The following is a 16,938-nucleotide window of genomic DNA, read 5'->3' as shown; positions in this document are numbered from 1 at the left end:
TATTTCCTATTTCCTATATGTAGCTTGTTTCTACATATTTGTTTGCTTGTTGTCTCTCCCATTAGACTGCGAGCTGTTTGAGGATAGGGACTGTCTTTTGCCTCTTTTTGTACCCTCTTAATGTTTCAGCACAGCACCTAGCATATAACAGACCATTAATGAGTTTTTTGTTTGAATTCCACTGCCAAATACAGTATTATGTGGATTGTAGATACTAAAGAAATGTGTGTGGACTTTGTGAAATTTGCATACCGTCGGTGATTTTTTTCCTGCACCAAGATAAATATACATATGCTCACAGAATGTCAGAACTGGAAAGGGACCTCAGAAACCATTTATCCATCTTCCTCTCCAAGAGAGACAAAGTGTGATTTGCCCAATGGAAGTTAATAAACAGCAGAGCTGGGCTTTGAGCAAAGTTGTTATGCAAAATCTAATACTCTTTCCACTATATCCTTGCACCTTCTACATGTAAAGTCCATCTTTTAGGTTACGATTTTGGCTGCTGTTATCAAAACTTGGTGTTCTTTGCAATTCTGAGTTTTGGAATCACAATCATTTTGTGATCTTTACCTAAATATTCAGTACTACTTTCTGAACCCAACATATCCAGGTTGGCTTTTTTGGCAGTTGTCTTTCCCCAAAGGTTTCTTTCAGCCCTCTGACAAGTAGTCACTTTGTAGCAACGATCATGGTGTTTCTACTGTCATTTATTTTCTGAAAGGGTTTTACCCACTTAGAGTTATGGTGTAGCAAACATTTTAATTCTGGCTGTGTTTTGAACTGATTTGGTTGTTGCACAATGATGGAGTCAGTCAGACTAGATGACCTATAAATCTTCTTCCGAAAGACTCACGATAAAAAATGTTATCCACATGTACAAAAATATTTATAGCAGCTCTTTTTGTGGTGGCAAAGAATTGGAAATTGAGGGGATGCCCATCAACTGGGGAATGGCTGAACAAGTTGTGGAATATGAATGTAACGGAACACTATTGTGCTATAAGAAATGATAAGCAGGCAGACTTCAGAAAAACCTGGAAAGACTTATATGAACTGATGCTGAATGAAGTGAACAGAACCAGGAGAACGTTGTACACAATAACAACTACATTGTGTGATGACTAAATTTAATAGACTTGGCTCTTCTCAGCAATGCAAGGATCTAAGACAACTCCAAAAGACTCAGGATGGAAAATGCCATCCACATCTAGAGAAAAGATTATGGAGTCTGAATGCAGATGGAAGCATACTATTGCTCTCCTTTTCTTTTGTTGTCTCATTTTGTTTCTTCTTTCTCATGCTTCCCCCCATTAGTTCTAATTGTTCTTTACATCATGACTAATGTGAAAATACGCTTACTATGAATATATAAGTAGAGCCTATATCAGATTACATACCATCTTGGGGAGGGGAGAGGAAAAGGAGGGGGAGAAAATTTAAAACTCAAAATCTTATAGAGGTGATTGTTGAAAACTAAAAATAAATAATTTTAAAAAACTGTTATCCACCTTCAAAGAGAGAATGCAGATTGAAGCATACTTTTTCCTTTTTTCCTTTTTCTTTTTTTGGTCTGTTTTCTTTTGCAACATGGCTAATATGGAAATGTGTTACATGACTTAACAAGTATTATGGGTGCAGCTAGGTGGTGCAGTGGAAAGAGCTCCAGCTCTGAAGTCAGGAGGACCTGGCCTCAGATATATATTAGCTGTGTGACCCTAATCAAGCCACTTAGCCTTATTTGCCTTAGTTTCCTCATCTGTAAAATGAGATGGAGAAGGAAATGACAAACAATTGCGGTATTTTTGTCCAGAAAACCCCAAATGGAGTCAGAAAGAGTCAGAAACGACTGAAAAAGACTAAACAATGTATAATTGGTATCTACTGGCTGCCTTCTCAGCCAGCAGTAAACGAGAGAATTTGGAATTCAAAGTTTTAAAAAATTGTTAAAAACATTTTTAATGTAATTGGGAAATACATAACAAAATACAATTTTTTTCTCAAAGTGGGAAAAAAAAACCAAATTACTGACCAAGACCTTAGATTTGGTCTGGATGCCTGTGACTCTTCAGAGAGGATCCGAGAACTTTTTATTTCTCCCTCGAGAGTGCTGAGGAAAAGGGCGGGGAAAGGGACCAAGGGAGAGGACGTCCTCAGAGGCTCAAGGTCGAGGGCGGACTCTAGGCAGAGAGGACTACATTTCCCACAGGGCAACGCGGCAGCACCAAGGGGCGGAAGGAGGGGTGGGGCAACTTCCGGAAGAGCGGTTCCTCCCTCCCCGGAAGCGCTCTGGAGTGTCTAGCTCGGCAAATCCCGCAGTGACAGGTTAGAGATGCCGCCGTTGGCCATGGACGAACTGGGAACATGAGAGGTGCTGCGGAGCCTCCTCGGGCGCGGCCCCCTTACGTGTCCCCGCGGCGGGGCCCGGAGCCCTCTCAGTGATTGGCTGCAGGCAGCGGCAGCGACTGCGAAGGCAGCCCCGGCTCCCGGAGCCTTCCTGTCAGGCCCGGGGCGGGGGAGGCGCCGCCTGGGAGCAGGGGGAGGGAACGACCACCCCCCGTGCGTGTGCGCGTGAGGGACTCGGGAGGGCGCGCGCCCCCGTCCCGTGGCCCCGAGCTCGCCCCGTGGCCCACGTGCTGGGTGTCATCTCCCCCGGAGGCAGCCCGGCGCCATGTGGAGCAGCCGGAGCTCCTTCACCAGCCTCATCGTCGGCGTGTTCGTGGTGTACGTGGTGCACACCTGCTGGGTGATGTACGGGATCGTCTACACCAGGCCGTGCAGCGGGGACAGCAACTGCATCCAACCGTACCTGGCGCGGAGGCCCAAGCTGCAGGTGAGTGCCCCTCCCTCTCCCCGACCGTCCCTCACCTGTGCGTGCTCGGCTCTCCCGGCCCCCGCCCCCCGAGTGTGTGTCATCGCCTCTGTTAGAGCTTCAGAGTGTGTATTGTGTGTGTGTGTACATATACACACATAGCCTATATACCATGCACGGTCACACGTAACCGATATAACATGTGTGTTGTATTGTGTATGCACACAATAGATAAAATGTATGTATTCGTTATACGAGTATATGTGCACATATAACAGATATATATTGTGTATTATATGTATGTGTACGCATAATCACATATGTGTATATGCACAAAACAGAAAGAGCATATGTACATATAACAGATACAACATGTGTACATATGTGTACACAAAAGAAGGGTGTGTCATTCATGTGTGTGTTGTGTATATGCACTATACCACGTGCGTGTATACATGTACAATAGCTCTAACATTGCATGTGCACTTATGTGTGTATGTATGAACATATGGACACACCCACATGAAACTGGCATCCCAATTAGAGGATGTTTGTCTGCTGAACTATCTCCATGGGTTCATGATTGTTTTGCCCTTCTCTGTGAAATGAGGGGAAGTGAAGGCTCCAATTGGGAGACCGCCTGCTCTTACACCTACTCCTTTTGCTTTGGGAGTTTGTTCTTAGTTTCTTCAAATAAATAAAATTTACTGTGTCTATAGTAGAGCAGAGATCTTTGATTCCTTTTCCTCTATTCTCAAGGGCATTTTATTAGTAGCTTTTGCAAATATAATACCAGATTATCCTCCCGTATTGCGTGTGTTTTCTTTTTGTATTTATAATGCAGTTTAGGATGTCTTAACTTCCAAAGATAAAACTTTTTGCCAGCCTCTTTACCTGGTCACGTTGTAAAAGTGTCAGTAGTGTGTGTGGGGTATGGGGAAACTTTGTTGGATATATGTACATTTTCTAACAAGGGTCCCTTGTGCACTAATTTGTCTTTATCATCATTGCTTGCCAGCTGAGTGTGTACACCACTACAAGGTCCAATCTTGGTGCTGAGAATAATATAGATCTGGTTTTGAATGTGGAAGATTTTGATGTTGAGTCTAAATTTGAAAGGTATGGTATTAGTGTTGTAAATTTTTAAATGAAACGTTGTTTTTCTTGTTGAAGTACATTATTTAAAAGCTAAGATCACAAATCATAAAATCATATTCTGTCTTATAAATAAAGCCTTAATTTTATCAGGTTTAAGAAACAAAATATTCCTAAATTCCAAAGTCACCATTAGAGCAACATGCCAGAGCATATGTATAGTTAGAATCACACTTTAGAATCACCATATTCCAACCCAAAAGTACAGTAATCACAATGTGGTGAAAAATATACAAAAGATAGTTTCTAGAACTGAATTTGGCAAAAATTAATGTCAGTGTTTACATTAAATATGTTTATGTTGTTTATATTATGTATGAGTAGTTTATTTTGCACAATATGAAGAATTTGTATTTTGTTTGCTTAGTTTTGACATATCTATGTAAAAGTAAAGGTTCTTAAGATAAGAAAATAGATTGAATATGGAGGCTAAATAAGAGAAAAGTCTAAATATGTCAAGTTAAATTCTTTTTTTAAATGGGAGACAAAAATGAATTCTATCTCAAGTTATCAAATTTTAAAGGTAGGAAAGTATTTTTAGGATTCTCATTCATCTTGTTTTGTGAGTTATTCACAGCTTTTAAATGGAAATCATCTGCTTCCATTGTGGAACTGGATTTCCTTGGTGTAAAGAACCCCCCAGTGAGGAAACAACCCCTACCCATGCAAATCAACAACTGATAGTCACAGTGTTAGGAAGAGAATTATGAGGTTATGACTTGACTATCATACACAGTGCCAGTCAAGAATGCTTGCTTTTGTGGCAAGAACTCAAAATTTGACAAGAGAACACTAGATTTTTTTTTTAATGTACTGTTAGTGATTGAATATTCTTTTAAATTTTTTAGTTGAATGATCTTATCAGGAAAGTTCTAGAGGAGCATTTGAGGAATTTATGAGACAGATACTTCTAATTCACTGTTTCTTTGAAGCTTATAGTAAAATCCTATGTGTGGAGATTTAATTTTTTTATAATAGTAATGACGTTTTTTCATTGTATCTAGCACTACAATAGGAATTCTTTGGAGATAAAAAATGCTTACTGTTTAAAGTCATTAGAATGTTTGGATATTTTAATGCCATAAAAATTTAATGCATGTAGAAATTTAACAGTTCGCTACATTGGAATCATAAAACAAAATTATGTAATTCTTAAAAAACTTTTATAGAACAATGACTTAACAATCTGCTATATAATTTAAACCTGTAATAGTTAACATAGGCAAAATCTGGCTAATTCAGAGATAAAACTGGCTTGCCATAGGCCTACATATTTTTTTTGTTTCTAATACAATACCATCCTTCATATATGAAGATGAAGCTACAAATGTACTATATTAGGTACATAAAGTTTTCGACTTCCATTTAAAACCAAGAATGGTTTTAAAACTAAGCCATGTGTTTCCAGAGACTTTGATTGCTTTAAAGTTCTAACTTCCATGACACAACACTTAGTATTTGGATTACTTAAATTACTTGATTTGAGAGTTTGGAAACCTAGCTTCAGATCGCTACTTAAGCACATTAATTAGCTCTTTGATCATGCACTCATTACTTAACCTCCCATGAAGCAGAAAGAACTATGAAATTGGAGGCGGGGTCAGAATTTGAGTACAGGCTCTGCCACTTACCACCTGTGTGACCTTGGACAAGTCACTTAACTGATTTGGACCTGAATTTTCTCATCTCTATAGTGAGATGGTTGGACTAGATGGCCTTTCCAGTTCTGTATTTGTGATTCTGTGATCCATGATTTATGATTTATAATTTATAAAATGGTGGTCATAATTTTTGCACCATGTACATCACAAAATTGTAGTTAGGAAATGAACATTTTAAATAAGATGCAAACATAAGTTGTTTTTGTTGTTAAAATGCTAATTACAAAAAGTTTTGAAAATGTACTACTTTCAGTGGAGTCATGTACAGGTGTCTTTTTGGTTAACTGTAACTATAATTAGTTGATTTGAAACTCCTGTTATTATTCATACTATGCAGGTGATTGTTCTCTTTATTTTATTTTTGCTTTAGGACAGTCAATATATCTGTGCCAAAGAAAACAAGAAATAATGGCACATTATATGCTTACATATTTCTTCACCATGCTGGGATCTTACCTTGGCATGATGGTAAGCAGGTGCATATAGTCAGTCCTCTCACTACATACATGGTTCCCAAACCAGAAGAAATCAATCTTCTCACAGGAGAATCTGCTACCCAGGTAAGCTTAGTTTTTACCAATCAAAATGGAGCCTGTTCTGTTTTGCTGTTCTTGGTTGTTTAGACATGTGGCAAATCTTGAAAGATAGCATAGAAATTTTAATTATAAAATCATACTGTAACATTGAAAGTAAGGTAAATGTTTTGAATTTAATCATTTGCAATGGAATTGTAGATTCCAATTAACACAGCAGATAAGTCACCAGACTTGGAGTTTGAAAGTTCACTTCACTTTATTAAACTAAAGTTCACTTAACTAGCTATGTGATCTGTGAAAATCCCTTAATCTGACTGAGTCTGTTTTCTCAGCCTTACAGCGTATGATAATGATAGCATTGTTCAAATGAAGTAATGTATATAAAGCATTTTATACACCTTGAACTGCAATGTAATATTAACTATTTTTTTTGTTATTTATTGGCATGGTAGGAAATACAAAAACAAATTGGGAAATAATAACCTAAGTAGTTTGCCCAAACTACTTCCCAAATCCATGGCACATCCAGATTTCATGAAGTTATTTTTGAAGAAACCTCTATAGTCTGTTTTTCATCTGTTAGAAGTCATTTTGAAGAGTTAGTTTCATATTTCCCAAACTAGGTTCATACTCCCACAGCTAGTAACTTCATGATTTAATAGGCCAAAAGGGCTAAAAGGATTTAGATCCTTGTTTACCTTTATTGTCATACTTAATTGTTTATTGATTAAGATTATTATAGACTTGAAAAGGAATGTAAGTAAATAAAAAATGAGATGAGCTTTAAAACAAGATCACTTGTTTTGGAGAAAATGCTTTAGATGAGTGACTTGTACAAAATGTTCTACTGAATGAAGTCAGTCAAATGTTGAACCCATCAATTAAGAAAAAACAGAAACTGACCAATTACTTATACTTCACTCTCTCTGTGATCCTCATCAGTGTGAGAATTTCCTCTTCCCATGTAGAAAGCAAATCACCTATACTTTTTAATCAGATATAATTCTTGTCCTTTTTCTTACATAAAGGATCTCTCAATGACCTGAAAGCCTTTTTCTTTGTCTTTTAATTTTTCATGGATGCCAGTGTAACACTTGAACTCTTGTTCACCTTGCTCAACTCAACTCTTGCTATCTTGATCAGCCTACCCAACCCTTCCTTTCTGGTCATACATGTCCTCAGTGATGCAGTAGATCATAAAGTTGGAGCTGGAGAGAACCTTGGAGGACATAGTCTAGTACCCTTATTTTACAATTCAGGAGACTGAGTTCCAAGGTTCCACAAGTAGGAAGTAGCAAAGAACAAGATTTGGTCCTTTGTTTCCAAAACCAGGTCTCTTACTTCTCATGTAAATCATTGAGGTCCCTTTGTTTTAGAAGGCAAATAAAATAATGCAGGAAAATATTCTTTCTAAGTCTTATGTGAATTTCCTTTTTTAATTAGTCCTCAAACCATCTGCAGTATTTCTATTCTAATTCCTTTTCTGAATTGTATTTAAGAAAGATTTATTGTCAGTTACCGCCTTTTCTTTCTAAACAATTTCTGACACTTGGTTTTGGAAGGATCTTCTTTTTAGTTCAGTTGCTGATTTGTTAAAGCAGTAAACTACCAGTGCCTGCACTGTCTTTTATGCATTTCAAAGGTTCCAAGAAGAACGTTTGAGAGGCCTTTCTGAGACTAGTCAAGAGTTCATCTTAGTAACTTAGAAGTAGAAAGGCTGAGTGTGCACAAAGCATGACGGCCTCATGACTTCCTCTTTCAGCTACAAAGATGGAAGTGAGAGAAAATAAATTAGGGTCCAAGGCAAGTTAGGTGGTGATGGGCTAGAATGGAATGTTCAGACTAAGTCATTAACAGGTAGTGTGAGCTCTATTTATCTGCTTTGTAACCAAAATGTGAAGGTCCCATATGCTGCTATTTCTTTTTGACAGTGTATAAGAACATAAATATTCACATACTAATTTTCCATTCATTCAGAATATATTTACTAAGTGCCTCCCAACTACTTATTTGGGGAGAAGTTCCTGTACCCAGGGAACATGGAGGCAGCCCAGTGGCAGAGTATTGTCTCAGAGTACTGGGAGCCAGTTTGTGTTCTGCTTCATTACTTAATAATTAACTGTGACCCTGGGCAAATCACTTAACCTCTCTGTCTCCACTTCTTCTTTTGCAAAATGGGGATAATAATAGCATCTACCTTACAGGGTTGTTGTGAAGATTAAATTAGATAATATATGTAAAACATTTTATAAATGCCAGTTGTTAATAATACTAGGGATGAAAGCATAAGTTCATCAGTAGCTACGGTACAAATGAGGTGGGGAACCTGCAGCCTGGAGGCCACATGTGGCCTTCTAGGTCCTTGGGTGTGGCCTTTTGACTGAGTCTAAGTTTTACAGAACAAATACTTTTATTGAGGGGATTTGTTCTGTGAAATTTAGATTCAGTCAAAGGGCCACACTTGAGGACCTAAAGGGCCACATGAGGCCTTGAGGCTGCAGGTTCCCCACCCCTGAATTGAAGTATTTAAGAACATATAAGAAAGGAAGTGTGCACTTTGAGCTCAGATGAAGACGACATTACTATTGACTAGGAGGATGACTGTGAAAAGATCACGGGGGGGGGGGAATTTTAAGCTGAAATGAGGGGCAGCTAGGTGGCTCAGTGGATAGAGCAGTGGCCCTGGAGTCAAAAGGCTCTGAGTTCAGATTTGGCCTCAGAGACTTGATATGTATATTACTAGCTGTGTGACCCTGGACAAGTCACTTAACCCCAATTGCCTAACAAAAAAAGGCACAAAAACCTGAAATCAAAAGAATAGGAGAAATTTCAACAGACATGGACAGTATAGGGTATAATAAGAGTGAAGTCAAGGAGGCAGAAAAGTCCTGGTTGTACATTTTTTATTTTGACTAATACATGTTGTGTTTTTTTTTAATTTACAAGCAAATTGAAGCAGAAAAGAAACCAACAAATGCCCTAGATGAGCCAGTTTCTCACTGGAGATCAAGGTTAACACTCAATGTGATGGTGGATGATTTTGTCTTTGATGGCTCCTCTCTCCCTGCTGATGTTCATAGATACATGAAGATGTAAGTGATGATTCAGTTAGTAAATGAATACTAACAGTGCAGTTAGCTCTAGATTCTCCATGGTAATGGAGACACCATTGACAAAGGGATAATTCAAAATGCTAAATGATTAAAAAATTATTGGAATTCATAGCTTCAAGTAATTAAAGCAAATTTGCATTTTTGAACTGGTACAAACTGGTGGTAGAATAAGTAAGGCAAAAGTTTTTTGGATGACTAGTTAGAATTCAGATTTGGATATAGATTATTAAAAATGTATTAACAGTTCTCAAATAGTTGAGCTTATTAAGCAAATTCTGAAAAGTACCAATTTTTGCCAGGCTTATTCCCACTGTTTCCTTTTTGGCTATTTAAGTCATTAGCATAATTACTCGGATGGGGCAAGGAAAACAAACTCCAGTTGGTTAGTTTTGCTGTATGACACAAGTCATTGTGGAAAAGAATGTTTACATTATTTGTTAGATTATGAGTTTCATTCTTCTGTGTTTTTTCAAGTCATTACTTTAGTGAGACTACTATTTCTATTTAATATCTTGTAAATTTTTGTCTCTTCTTCTTCCTGTATTAGGATCGCACACTTTTGTCCTTTTAATAGGTAAATGGTTATAAAAGCACACACTAGGTGGAACTGCCTTTTATGTTTAGCCATAACAAAATCAGGATGTTCAAAAAATGCATTTGTCTTGAGAAGTTTTATGATGATCTTTATTTAGACATAAATTTTAAGTTAGACCAGTTATCCAAGAGTTATCCAAGCTAATAGCTCATCTTCTAAAGGCAGAAATAATCATGGACTAGGATAATATAATTTAAATCCTTGTTTTAATGTCACAGGGTTCGGTTGGGAAAAACAGTACATTACTTGCCTATTCTATTTATTGATCAACTTAGCAACCGAGTAAAAGATCTAATGGTAAGTGCTTGTCTGCTCATTGCTTTAATGAATTATTAGATTTTTAAAAAGACCATGATGCTAAATATCATAATAATGATTTGTTCTTTTGCTAGTTTTTGCTATTTGAGACATTAATTAGTAATTCAAGGGTTTTCTTTGTAAGAAAAGGAACATTCTTATTTATGTGTTAGAAGCTATAGTATGTGCTATATATAGATACTATGTAGATATAGTATATTCAGCATGTAGACACTATTTAGAACACTAGAAGAGGCAGCTTATCAACTGGTGCTTTAGAGAACAAAAGAACGTGTGTATATACATACATTAATGTATAGATATGTATATCTATTAACATAATCTCTTGTTACTATAACAGAAGTTAGATAATCCAGACCACTAAAACAAGTAAACCATGAGCACTCAGGAAATAAGGTTGAAAATGCAAATGTTTTTTATTATATACCAGTGCAGCATAATGACAAAATTAGAAACTGATCTTATCATAGGCAGGAGCTTCATCCTGCTTTTGTCAATGATATCCTCAACTCCAGTGTGCAAGATATTGGCAGGGCAGTCATAAGAAATAATTTCATCATTAAGCCCAAATTAGGTGAAACAAGAGCAGAAATTAAGAAGTAACTTAAATCTGGAGATCCTGAAGGCAATGAAAATCTGTCCTTAATGTAAACTTTAGAAGTACTAGCTAATAATGAAAAAACGGAGGAAAAAATAGTGCCAATATCTTGAATGTTTTTGGAGAGAAGAGCATTGTTTACTGGAGTTTTGAAATGCCCTTAAGTTTGATGACACAAATCAAACTAATAAATTACCTATGTAGAGGTCTGCAAAACAGTCCACTTATGTAAAGCAAGAACTGTCTGTACTAGCAAAGCACTTTTATCAGCTTCATCTCTGATGCAAGCTTGATCCTATCCTTCTTAACAGAAAACATCACATTAATAAAAGAAGAGAGCACGTTAATAAAAGTGACCCCTTCCAAATATAGATCAGCTACATGTTTAGGTACTTTGTACAAAGCAAGCACATCTTATCCTCTCAAAAAAGTCTATACTTAAAAAAAGACAGTAGGTTGGTGGAGGTACAAAGAGTATGTCAAAAAATCCCAACACATTTTAATTTGATGATTGAACAAGCCACCCAAACATACTGTCACATTTTACTTTGCATATATTCATTATCACAGAGCCTTTGACTTGAAGTTCCTCATTCTTAGTGATATGATGTACAGTAAACATATAAAATAGATCTAAGCATAGTGAGTATGCTAGAGTATTTGATGTTCACATAGAAAACTTTTCTCTATGAAGTCCCTATTTAAAACATACCACCAACAAGGTAATGTGAAAAACAATTGTTAGAAAACATAACGTCTTCCAGGGAAATAGCATAAACTTGCTATGGTTATACCTAGCCTTAACCCCATTATCAGTAGTCCTGACTAGAACTGATTATGATTTTTAAGGAAAATCTGGAATGGCCAAAACATTGTATTAATCACTCGATGTACATGGCTAACATCAAGTCGTGTGGTTCCACTGAAAATCACATAAAAAATCTATTTTATTTCATGGAAACTTTTTCCAGTGATGTCAAAATGCCATATTTTACCCAAGAAGTAAAATTTGGAACATGTACCAAGAAAGAACACTAAACTAAAGATTTTGAATTTGAATCTGAAGGTCAACACAAACCATTTGATAACGGTAATCACCTGTTGATTGGTCTTCTCTAGGATGTACAGAACAAGCATAAGGCAATCAGAAGTCTCAGCCAGTATATGTTGAGAAACTGACTGGCATCTCAGAAGACAAAGCTTAATGAGGAGTGTACCTTTAAATTAGTAAATGCCTTTTCAGTACCAAATTAGCATGGGTTGGGCATGGTAAAACAGGACAAGAGCACATTTAGAAAGTGCTTGAACAAAGATGTGTAATAATGTTAAAAAACAAAACAAAACAAAACATGGACTCATTACCCCAAGAGAGCTATAGAAAGATTAATACTTCTTTTCAGAAAAGTATAGCATTGATAGGTATTCATGATAAACATTGGAAAAAACAGAGAAGAATTCATTTGATGTATGCCTCTGGATTTAATCCATAAAAATTTTAAGGACATTTTTAATAAAAGTTGCCATACGGAATACTCATAATATCCAAACTACATGGAATGAAAAGCTTTCAAAATGAAGGTAATTGTTCATTTATCACATTATTCCATAGGAGGTACTTATGTGGTGATCTGTAATAACCAATTTCTAAATTTAATTAAAATATTTACTAACTACTTTTTGCAAAGCACTATATATTATATTAGGTCCTTTAGAGGATATGAAGCCATTGTTCATACTCTCAAAGAACTTTTATTATAGTCAATAAGATCAAATATACATATATAATTTAGCAGGAGAGTAAAATAAATTTATGGTATGGATAGTGGATGTTTTGAGAGTTCAGAGGAAGGACAGGGGGACCAGTTCATAACAGGGTGATTGGGAGGCTTCGTGAAGGAGGTAGGATTTGAATGGTGGGTAAAATTTGGATAATGTGAGAGGAAGGAACTTTCCTGATGGGAAGGGGAAAGAGAGAAAGGCAGGAAAGTAGTCTAAGCTTGAAATAAAGACCTGAACTGGCATGCTGACAAAATGATCACCAGATTTGGATTGGTTTTGATTACTTGAAAAACTTCAACACTTTGTACAGTTTTTGGTTTGGATTTTAAAAATCTATTTGTTTTGCGGGGGAAATTCAGGTAATAAACCGTTCAACAACTGAACTACCGCTGACTGTGTCGTATGACAAGATATCATTAGGAAAGCTCCGTTTTTGGATTCACATGCAAGATGCTGTGTACTCCCTACAACAATTTGGTATGTTGTAACATATGTTACTTAATGTTTTCAGATTTGCATGTGTTTTTAGAAATTCCATGGAACACAATACTGCAATTAAAGCCCTAATATTCTTAGTTTTTGGCAAGCAGTTCCTAATGCATTATGCTATTTTTCCAAAAATATTTGGCTAATAATTAAACATTGTCATTTATTGACTTTACTGAGCTTATGGGTTTTTTTTGTGTGTCCAAATGCTTACGTTTGACTTTTTTAAGCAGAAGCACATCACCTATGTTTTTTTCTTCTTTCAGGTATTTTTTAGAGATTATTTTACATTCCCATTTTAATCATTGCATAAACTAAAAAGTGTAACAGGAGATAAATTTGGGCCTGCATAATTGACTTTATAATGCAAGTTTTGTTATTTTCTACAGGATTCTCAGAAAAGGATGCAGATGAAGTAAAAGGAATTTTTGTAGATACCAACTTGTATTTCTTAGCTTTGACTTTCTTTGTAGCGGCATTTCACGTAAGTGAATCCTTAGTACTTTGCTGTTTGTTCTCTGTCAGTATATAGAATGGGAAATTTTGCAGTAATAGAGATTAAATATGGATGTTAAACTAAGAATTTTTCCTTTGTAACATTTCCTTCTTTAGCTCTGTATGCCAGTGTCAGTAAAAAACTATAGTGCTTTAATAGGAGCAAAATTTAATTATAATCTTTTGTATTGTAATCCTTAACTTGGGGCTGTTCATATTGCAACCAGTTACACCTTTTCTGTTACTTGTAGCATTTACAGCAGGTAGTAGCAGACCAGTGAATGTTAATGAGTTCTGCTCCCTGATGTTCTCTGCGTGAGATTTTCCCTGGCTTCCAGCTTCAGTCTAGTTCCTATTAGTTCCCAGCCAGAACAGGCAGATTTCTGTGTCTAAAAAGTAACAAGACTGATTTTGTTGTACGACTTGCAGACTGATTCTGAAGTCATTTCAAAAAAAAAAAGGAATTCATAAATGTTTTGAGCAATAATAGCAACATTAGATAATAAATCAATCGAAAGGATTTGTTAACATGCCTATGTGCCAAGCACTATGCTACAGCCCTGGAGATACAAAAATAAAAATGAAATGATCCATACCCTCAAGCGCCTTACTTCCTATTAAGTATTGCCTCCTGAGCGACACTGTCTCACCTCTCTTTATTATTCCAAGTACCTGACTATGCAGTTGAGCCGGTATCAAATGCTATGTGAAAGGCATTGTACTGTATCCTTGCTTATGGTAGCAGATTAATGAATGGTGATTTGAACAGTCACCGTTTCCTTGTATTTCATTCCTCTCTGTATTTGCAGTCAGAAGACTTAAGTGTTAATCATAGCAGACATTTCTTTTGTGAGGTTGGCCAAGTTATTTTGATTCTCTGAGCCTCACTTTGCTCATTTATAAAATATGGTGGTAGAATAGATAATATCTTAGGTCCCTCCCAACTCCAAAATGCTATGAGTTCTTAAAAAGGGACCATAAATAGGGATGAGGTATAACTAACAGAGTCTAAGAATTTGAGAGTCTTTCCAACTCTTTGACTGTGGCTTCAAGCTGATCGGTCTGTCAGCAAGTATTTATTAAGTGTGTACTATTCTAGGCATTGGGGATACAGGTAGAAAGAACAAAGCAGTTCCTTCTGTGAAGGAGCTTACTTTCTGATGGAAGACAACAAATACTTTTAAATATATATACAACATAAATATAAATATACACAAAGTAGTTTAATACAGTTTGAGAGGGAGGGCATGAGCAGTTGGGGGAATCAGGAAAGGCTTCATGCAAGGAGATATTTGAATTATGTCTTAAAGGGAAAAAGGGACTCAGCTGTAGAGGGAAGGAAGGAATGCATTCCAGGCTTATGGGATGTACAGTACAGTAAGGAGACCATAGGGACCAATTGAGTTATTTTGAATGGGCAAGTCATGCAGTCAGACTGGTGTTTAAGGAAAATTACTTTATGGCATAAAACTAAAGCATAAGAAAAACACAAAGTAAAACAATTTATGTATTAAATTTTAAACTCTATAGTCAATGCCACTATTCATTCCCTAAATGTTTATTGAATGACTTAGCTGTCATCCTTTTGGGATCATAAATCTAGAACTGTAAGTGATCTTAAAGGCTATGTAATTAAATCTTTCTGTAATACAGATGAGGAAAATGAGGCCCAAGAAGGTTAAATGACTTTTCATGAAATCACACAGGTGGTAGTAACCATTAGAGGGGACATTCCAGCCCCGGTCCTCTGACTCCAAAAACCAGTGCTCATCCCACTCTTATCATGCTGTCTTCATAGCTAATCATTCTACTGTGTCAACATGCCTGCTTGATTCTCCTTGTTTCTAGTCTCTCCTCTTTCCAAATTGCCCTGTGTTTTGCCACCAGAGGAATATTTATAAAAGCCTTTCCCTGTCCTGTCTCCAAAGTTAAAATTCAGACCTTTTTTCTAACACTCAAAAGCATCTACAATTTGACTACAGTCTAACTATAGTTTACATTTTCAGTTTCATTATTCTCCTGTGCAGGTATATTTCCTTATATCCCCCAGGCATGCTATTCTTTTCACTGCTTTCTCTCATTATTTGAGTATTCTGATATTTCCTAATATCATTTCATATAATTTGTAACATATACATATTTATATGTATATATACTTTATAATACATGTCATGTTAATTTATTTAAGATTCATAATCCTTTTCATTTTGAGTCTCCTAATCTTTTCCATCTTTCAAGGCCCAGCTGAAATCCTATCTCCAAAACATCTCCCCTAATTAATGCAGCCTATATTGAACTTTTCTTGCTGTGAATACCCAAGCACTTACTGTCCACTGCTATATTTTGCACTTAATCTTAAAGTGGCTGTTGTTATTTTATAAATTCTCTGTGTGCCTGAGGTAATACAAGATTTTATTTTTCATCTTTAAATATGGTACGAATTTAAAATAGGGAATTCAACTTTTATGTGTATTTTTAAATTTGTCATGTTTTGCTCTTTTCAGCTTCTTTTTGATTTTCTGGCCTTTAAAAATGATATCAGCTTCTGGAAGAAAAAGAAGAATATGATTGGAATGTCTACTAAAGCAGGTAATTTTATATATTATATGGAAGGTAGATGGTAGATAAGATGTGTTTTTTTTAACATCTTTTCCCTACCATGTCATTTAGAACAATGATGATTTATCTGTCAGCTTTGAATGATAGAACAGAATGGTACCATTTCTGGCATGCTTATGTCAGCGAGCATAATGTTAATTATAAAGTGTCTTATGAAAAACCTTAGATGACAGCCTTTTCAGCCAATGTAATTACTTCCCAATGTCATGATCACTAGGAATATAAATCATTTCTATCTCTCAGAACACTGCCCAACCAAAACAAATAGATTTTTCTTGCATAAGAGCTACATAAATTCCCCTTTAAGAGAGTTTCTGGCATATCTATTATAGCAAGGTGGTAGAGATGAGAACTTTTGATATTTATGTTTAAAATTTCATTTTTATATCCTAAAGATTGTGTTTACAATTAATATAGATTATAGTTGAAAAAATTGGGATGGATATCACCAACCAATTGATTACTTCTAAACTTTACTGTGTAAACTATAAAAATCAGTGAACCATATTAATACATAAAAACCTGTTCATATTTTTGTAGACTGTGTTGGCTGTGTATTATAGGGCTTAGAGTGTGTGAAGAGAGAAAATTTAACAAATTCAACAAGCACATACAACAAATATAAAATTCAGCAGAACTGGGCCCAAGGGAATCCTGAGTACTAGATAGCTCTTTAGAATTGGAGAATCCTAGGTTGTGAGGGTTGTTCTAGGTAGAAGGTGAGAATTCATCCTATGGGAAGATGTTCTTGGATCTTTCTGCCCCAGGGTT

At 36.1% G+C, this 16,938-nt stretch overlaps 1 protein-coding gene across 2 annotated transcripts in view; it reads left to right on the top strand.

The window, feature by feature from the left end:
• The first annotated feature begins 2,262 nt into the window (after positions 1 to 2,262).
• The window catches only part of CLPTM1L (CLPTM1 like), a 36,402-nt gene continuing 21,726 nt past the window's right edge, over positions 2,263 to 16,938 (top strand). The window contains exons 1-8 of one of the 2 annotated variants that reach the window (XM_078153304.1): positions 2,263 to 2,833; positions 3,831 to 3,931; positions 5,999 to 6,188; positions 9,111 to 9,256; positions 10,091 to 10,169; positions 12,927 to 13,044; positions 13,443 to 13,537; positions 16,053 to 16,137. In XM_078153304.1, coding sequence (XP_078009430.1) covers positions 2,672 to 2,833; positions 3,831 to 3,931; positions 5,999 to 6,188; positions 9,111 to 9,256; positions 10,091 to 10,169; positions 12,927 to 13,044; positions 13,443 to 13,537; positions 16,053 to 16,137 — 976 coding nt within the window. In that variant the 5' untranslated portion in view covers positions 2,263 to 2,671. The remainder of the gene's footprint in view (positions 2,834 to 3,830; positions 3,932 to 5,998; positions 6,189 to 9,110; positions 9,257 to 10,090; positions 10,170 to 12,926; positions 13,045 to 13,442; positions 13,538 to 16,052; positions 16,138 to 16,938) is intronic. The other variant, XM_020976706.2, reaches the window with a different exon arrangement.

This window comes from Phascolarctos cinereus, unplaced genomic scaffold (assembly GCF_003287225.1).
Source record: "Phascolarctos cinereus isolate Bilbo 61053 unplaced genomic scaffold, phaCin_HiC Scaffold_4;HRSCAF=312, whole genome shotgun sequence".
Classification (NCBI taxonomy): Eukaryota; Metazoa; Chordata; class Mammalia; order Diprotodontia; family Phascolarctidae; genus Phascolarctos; species Phascolarctos cinereus.
The sequence above is the reverse complement of the archived record's forward strand: the minus strand, read 5'-3'. Positions and strand labels throughout refer to the sequence as shown.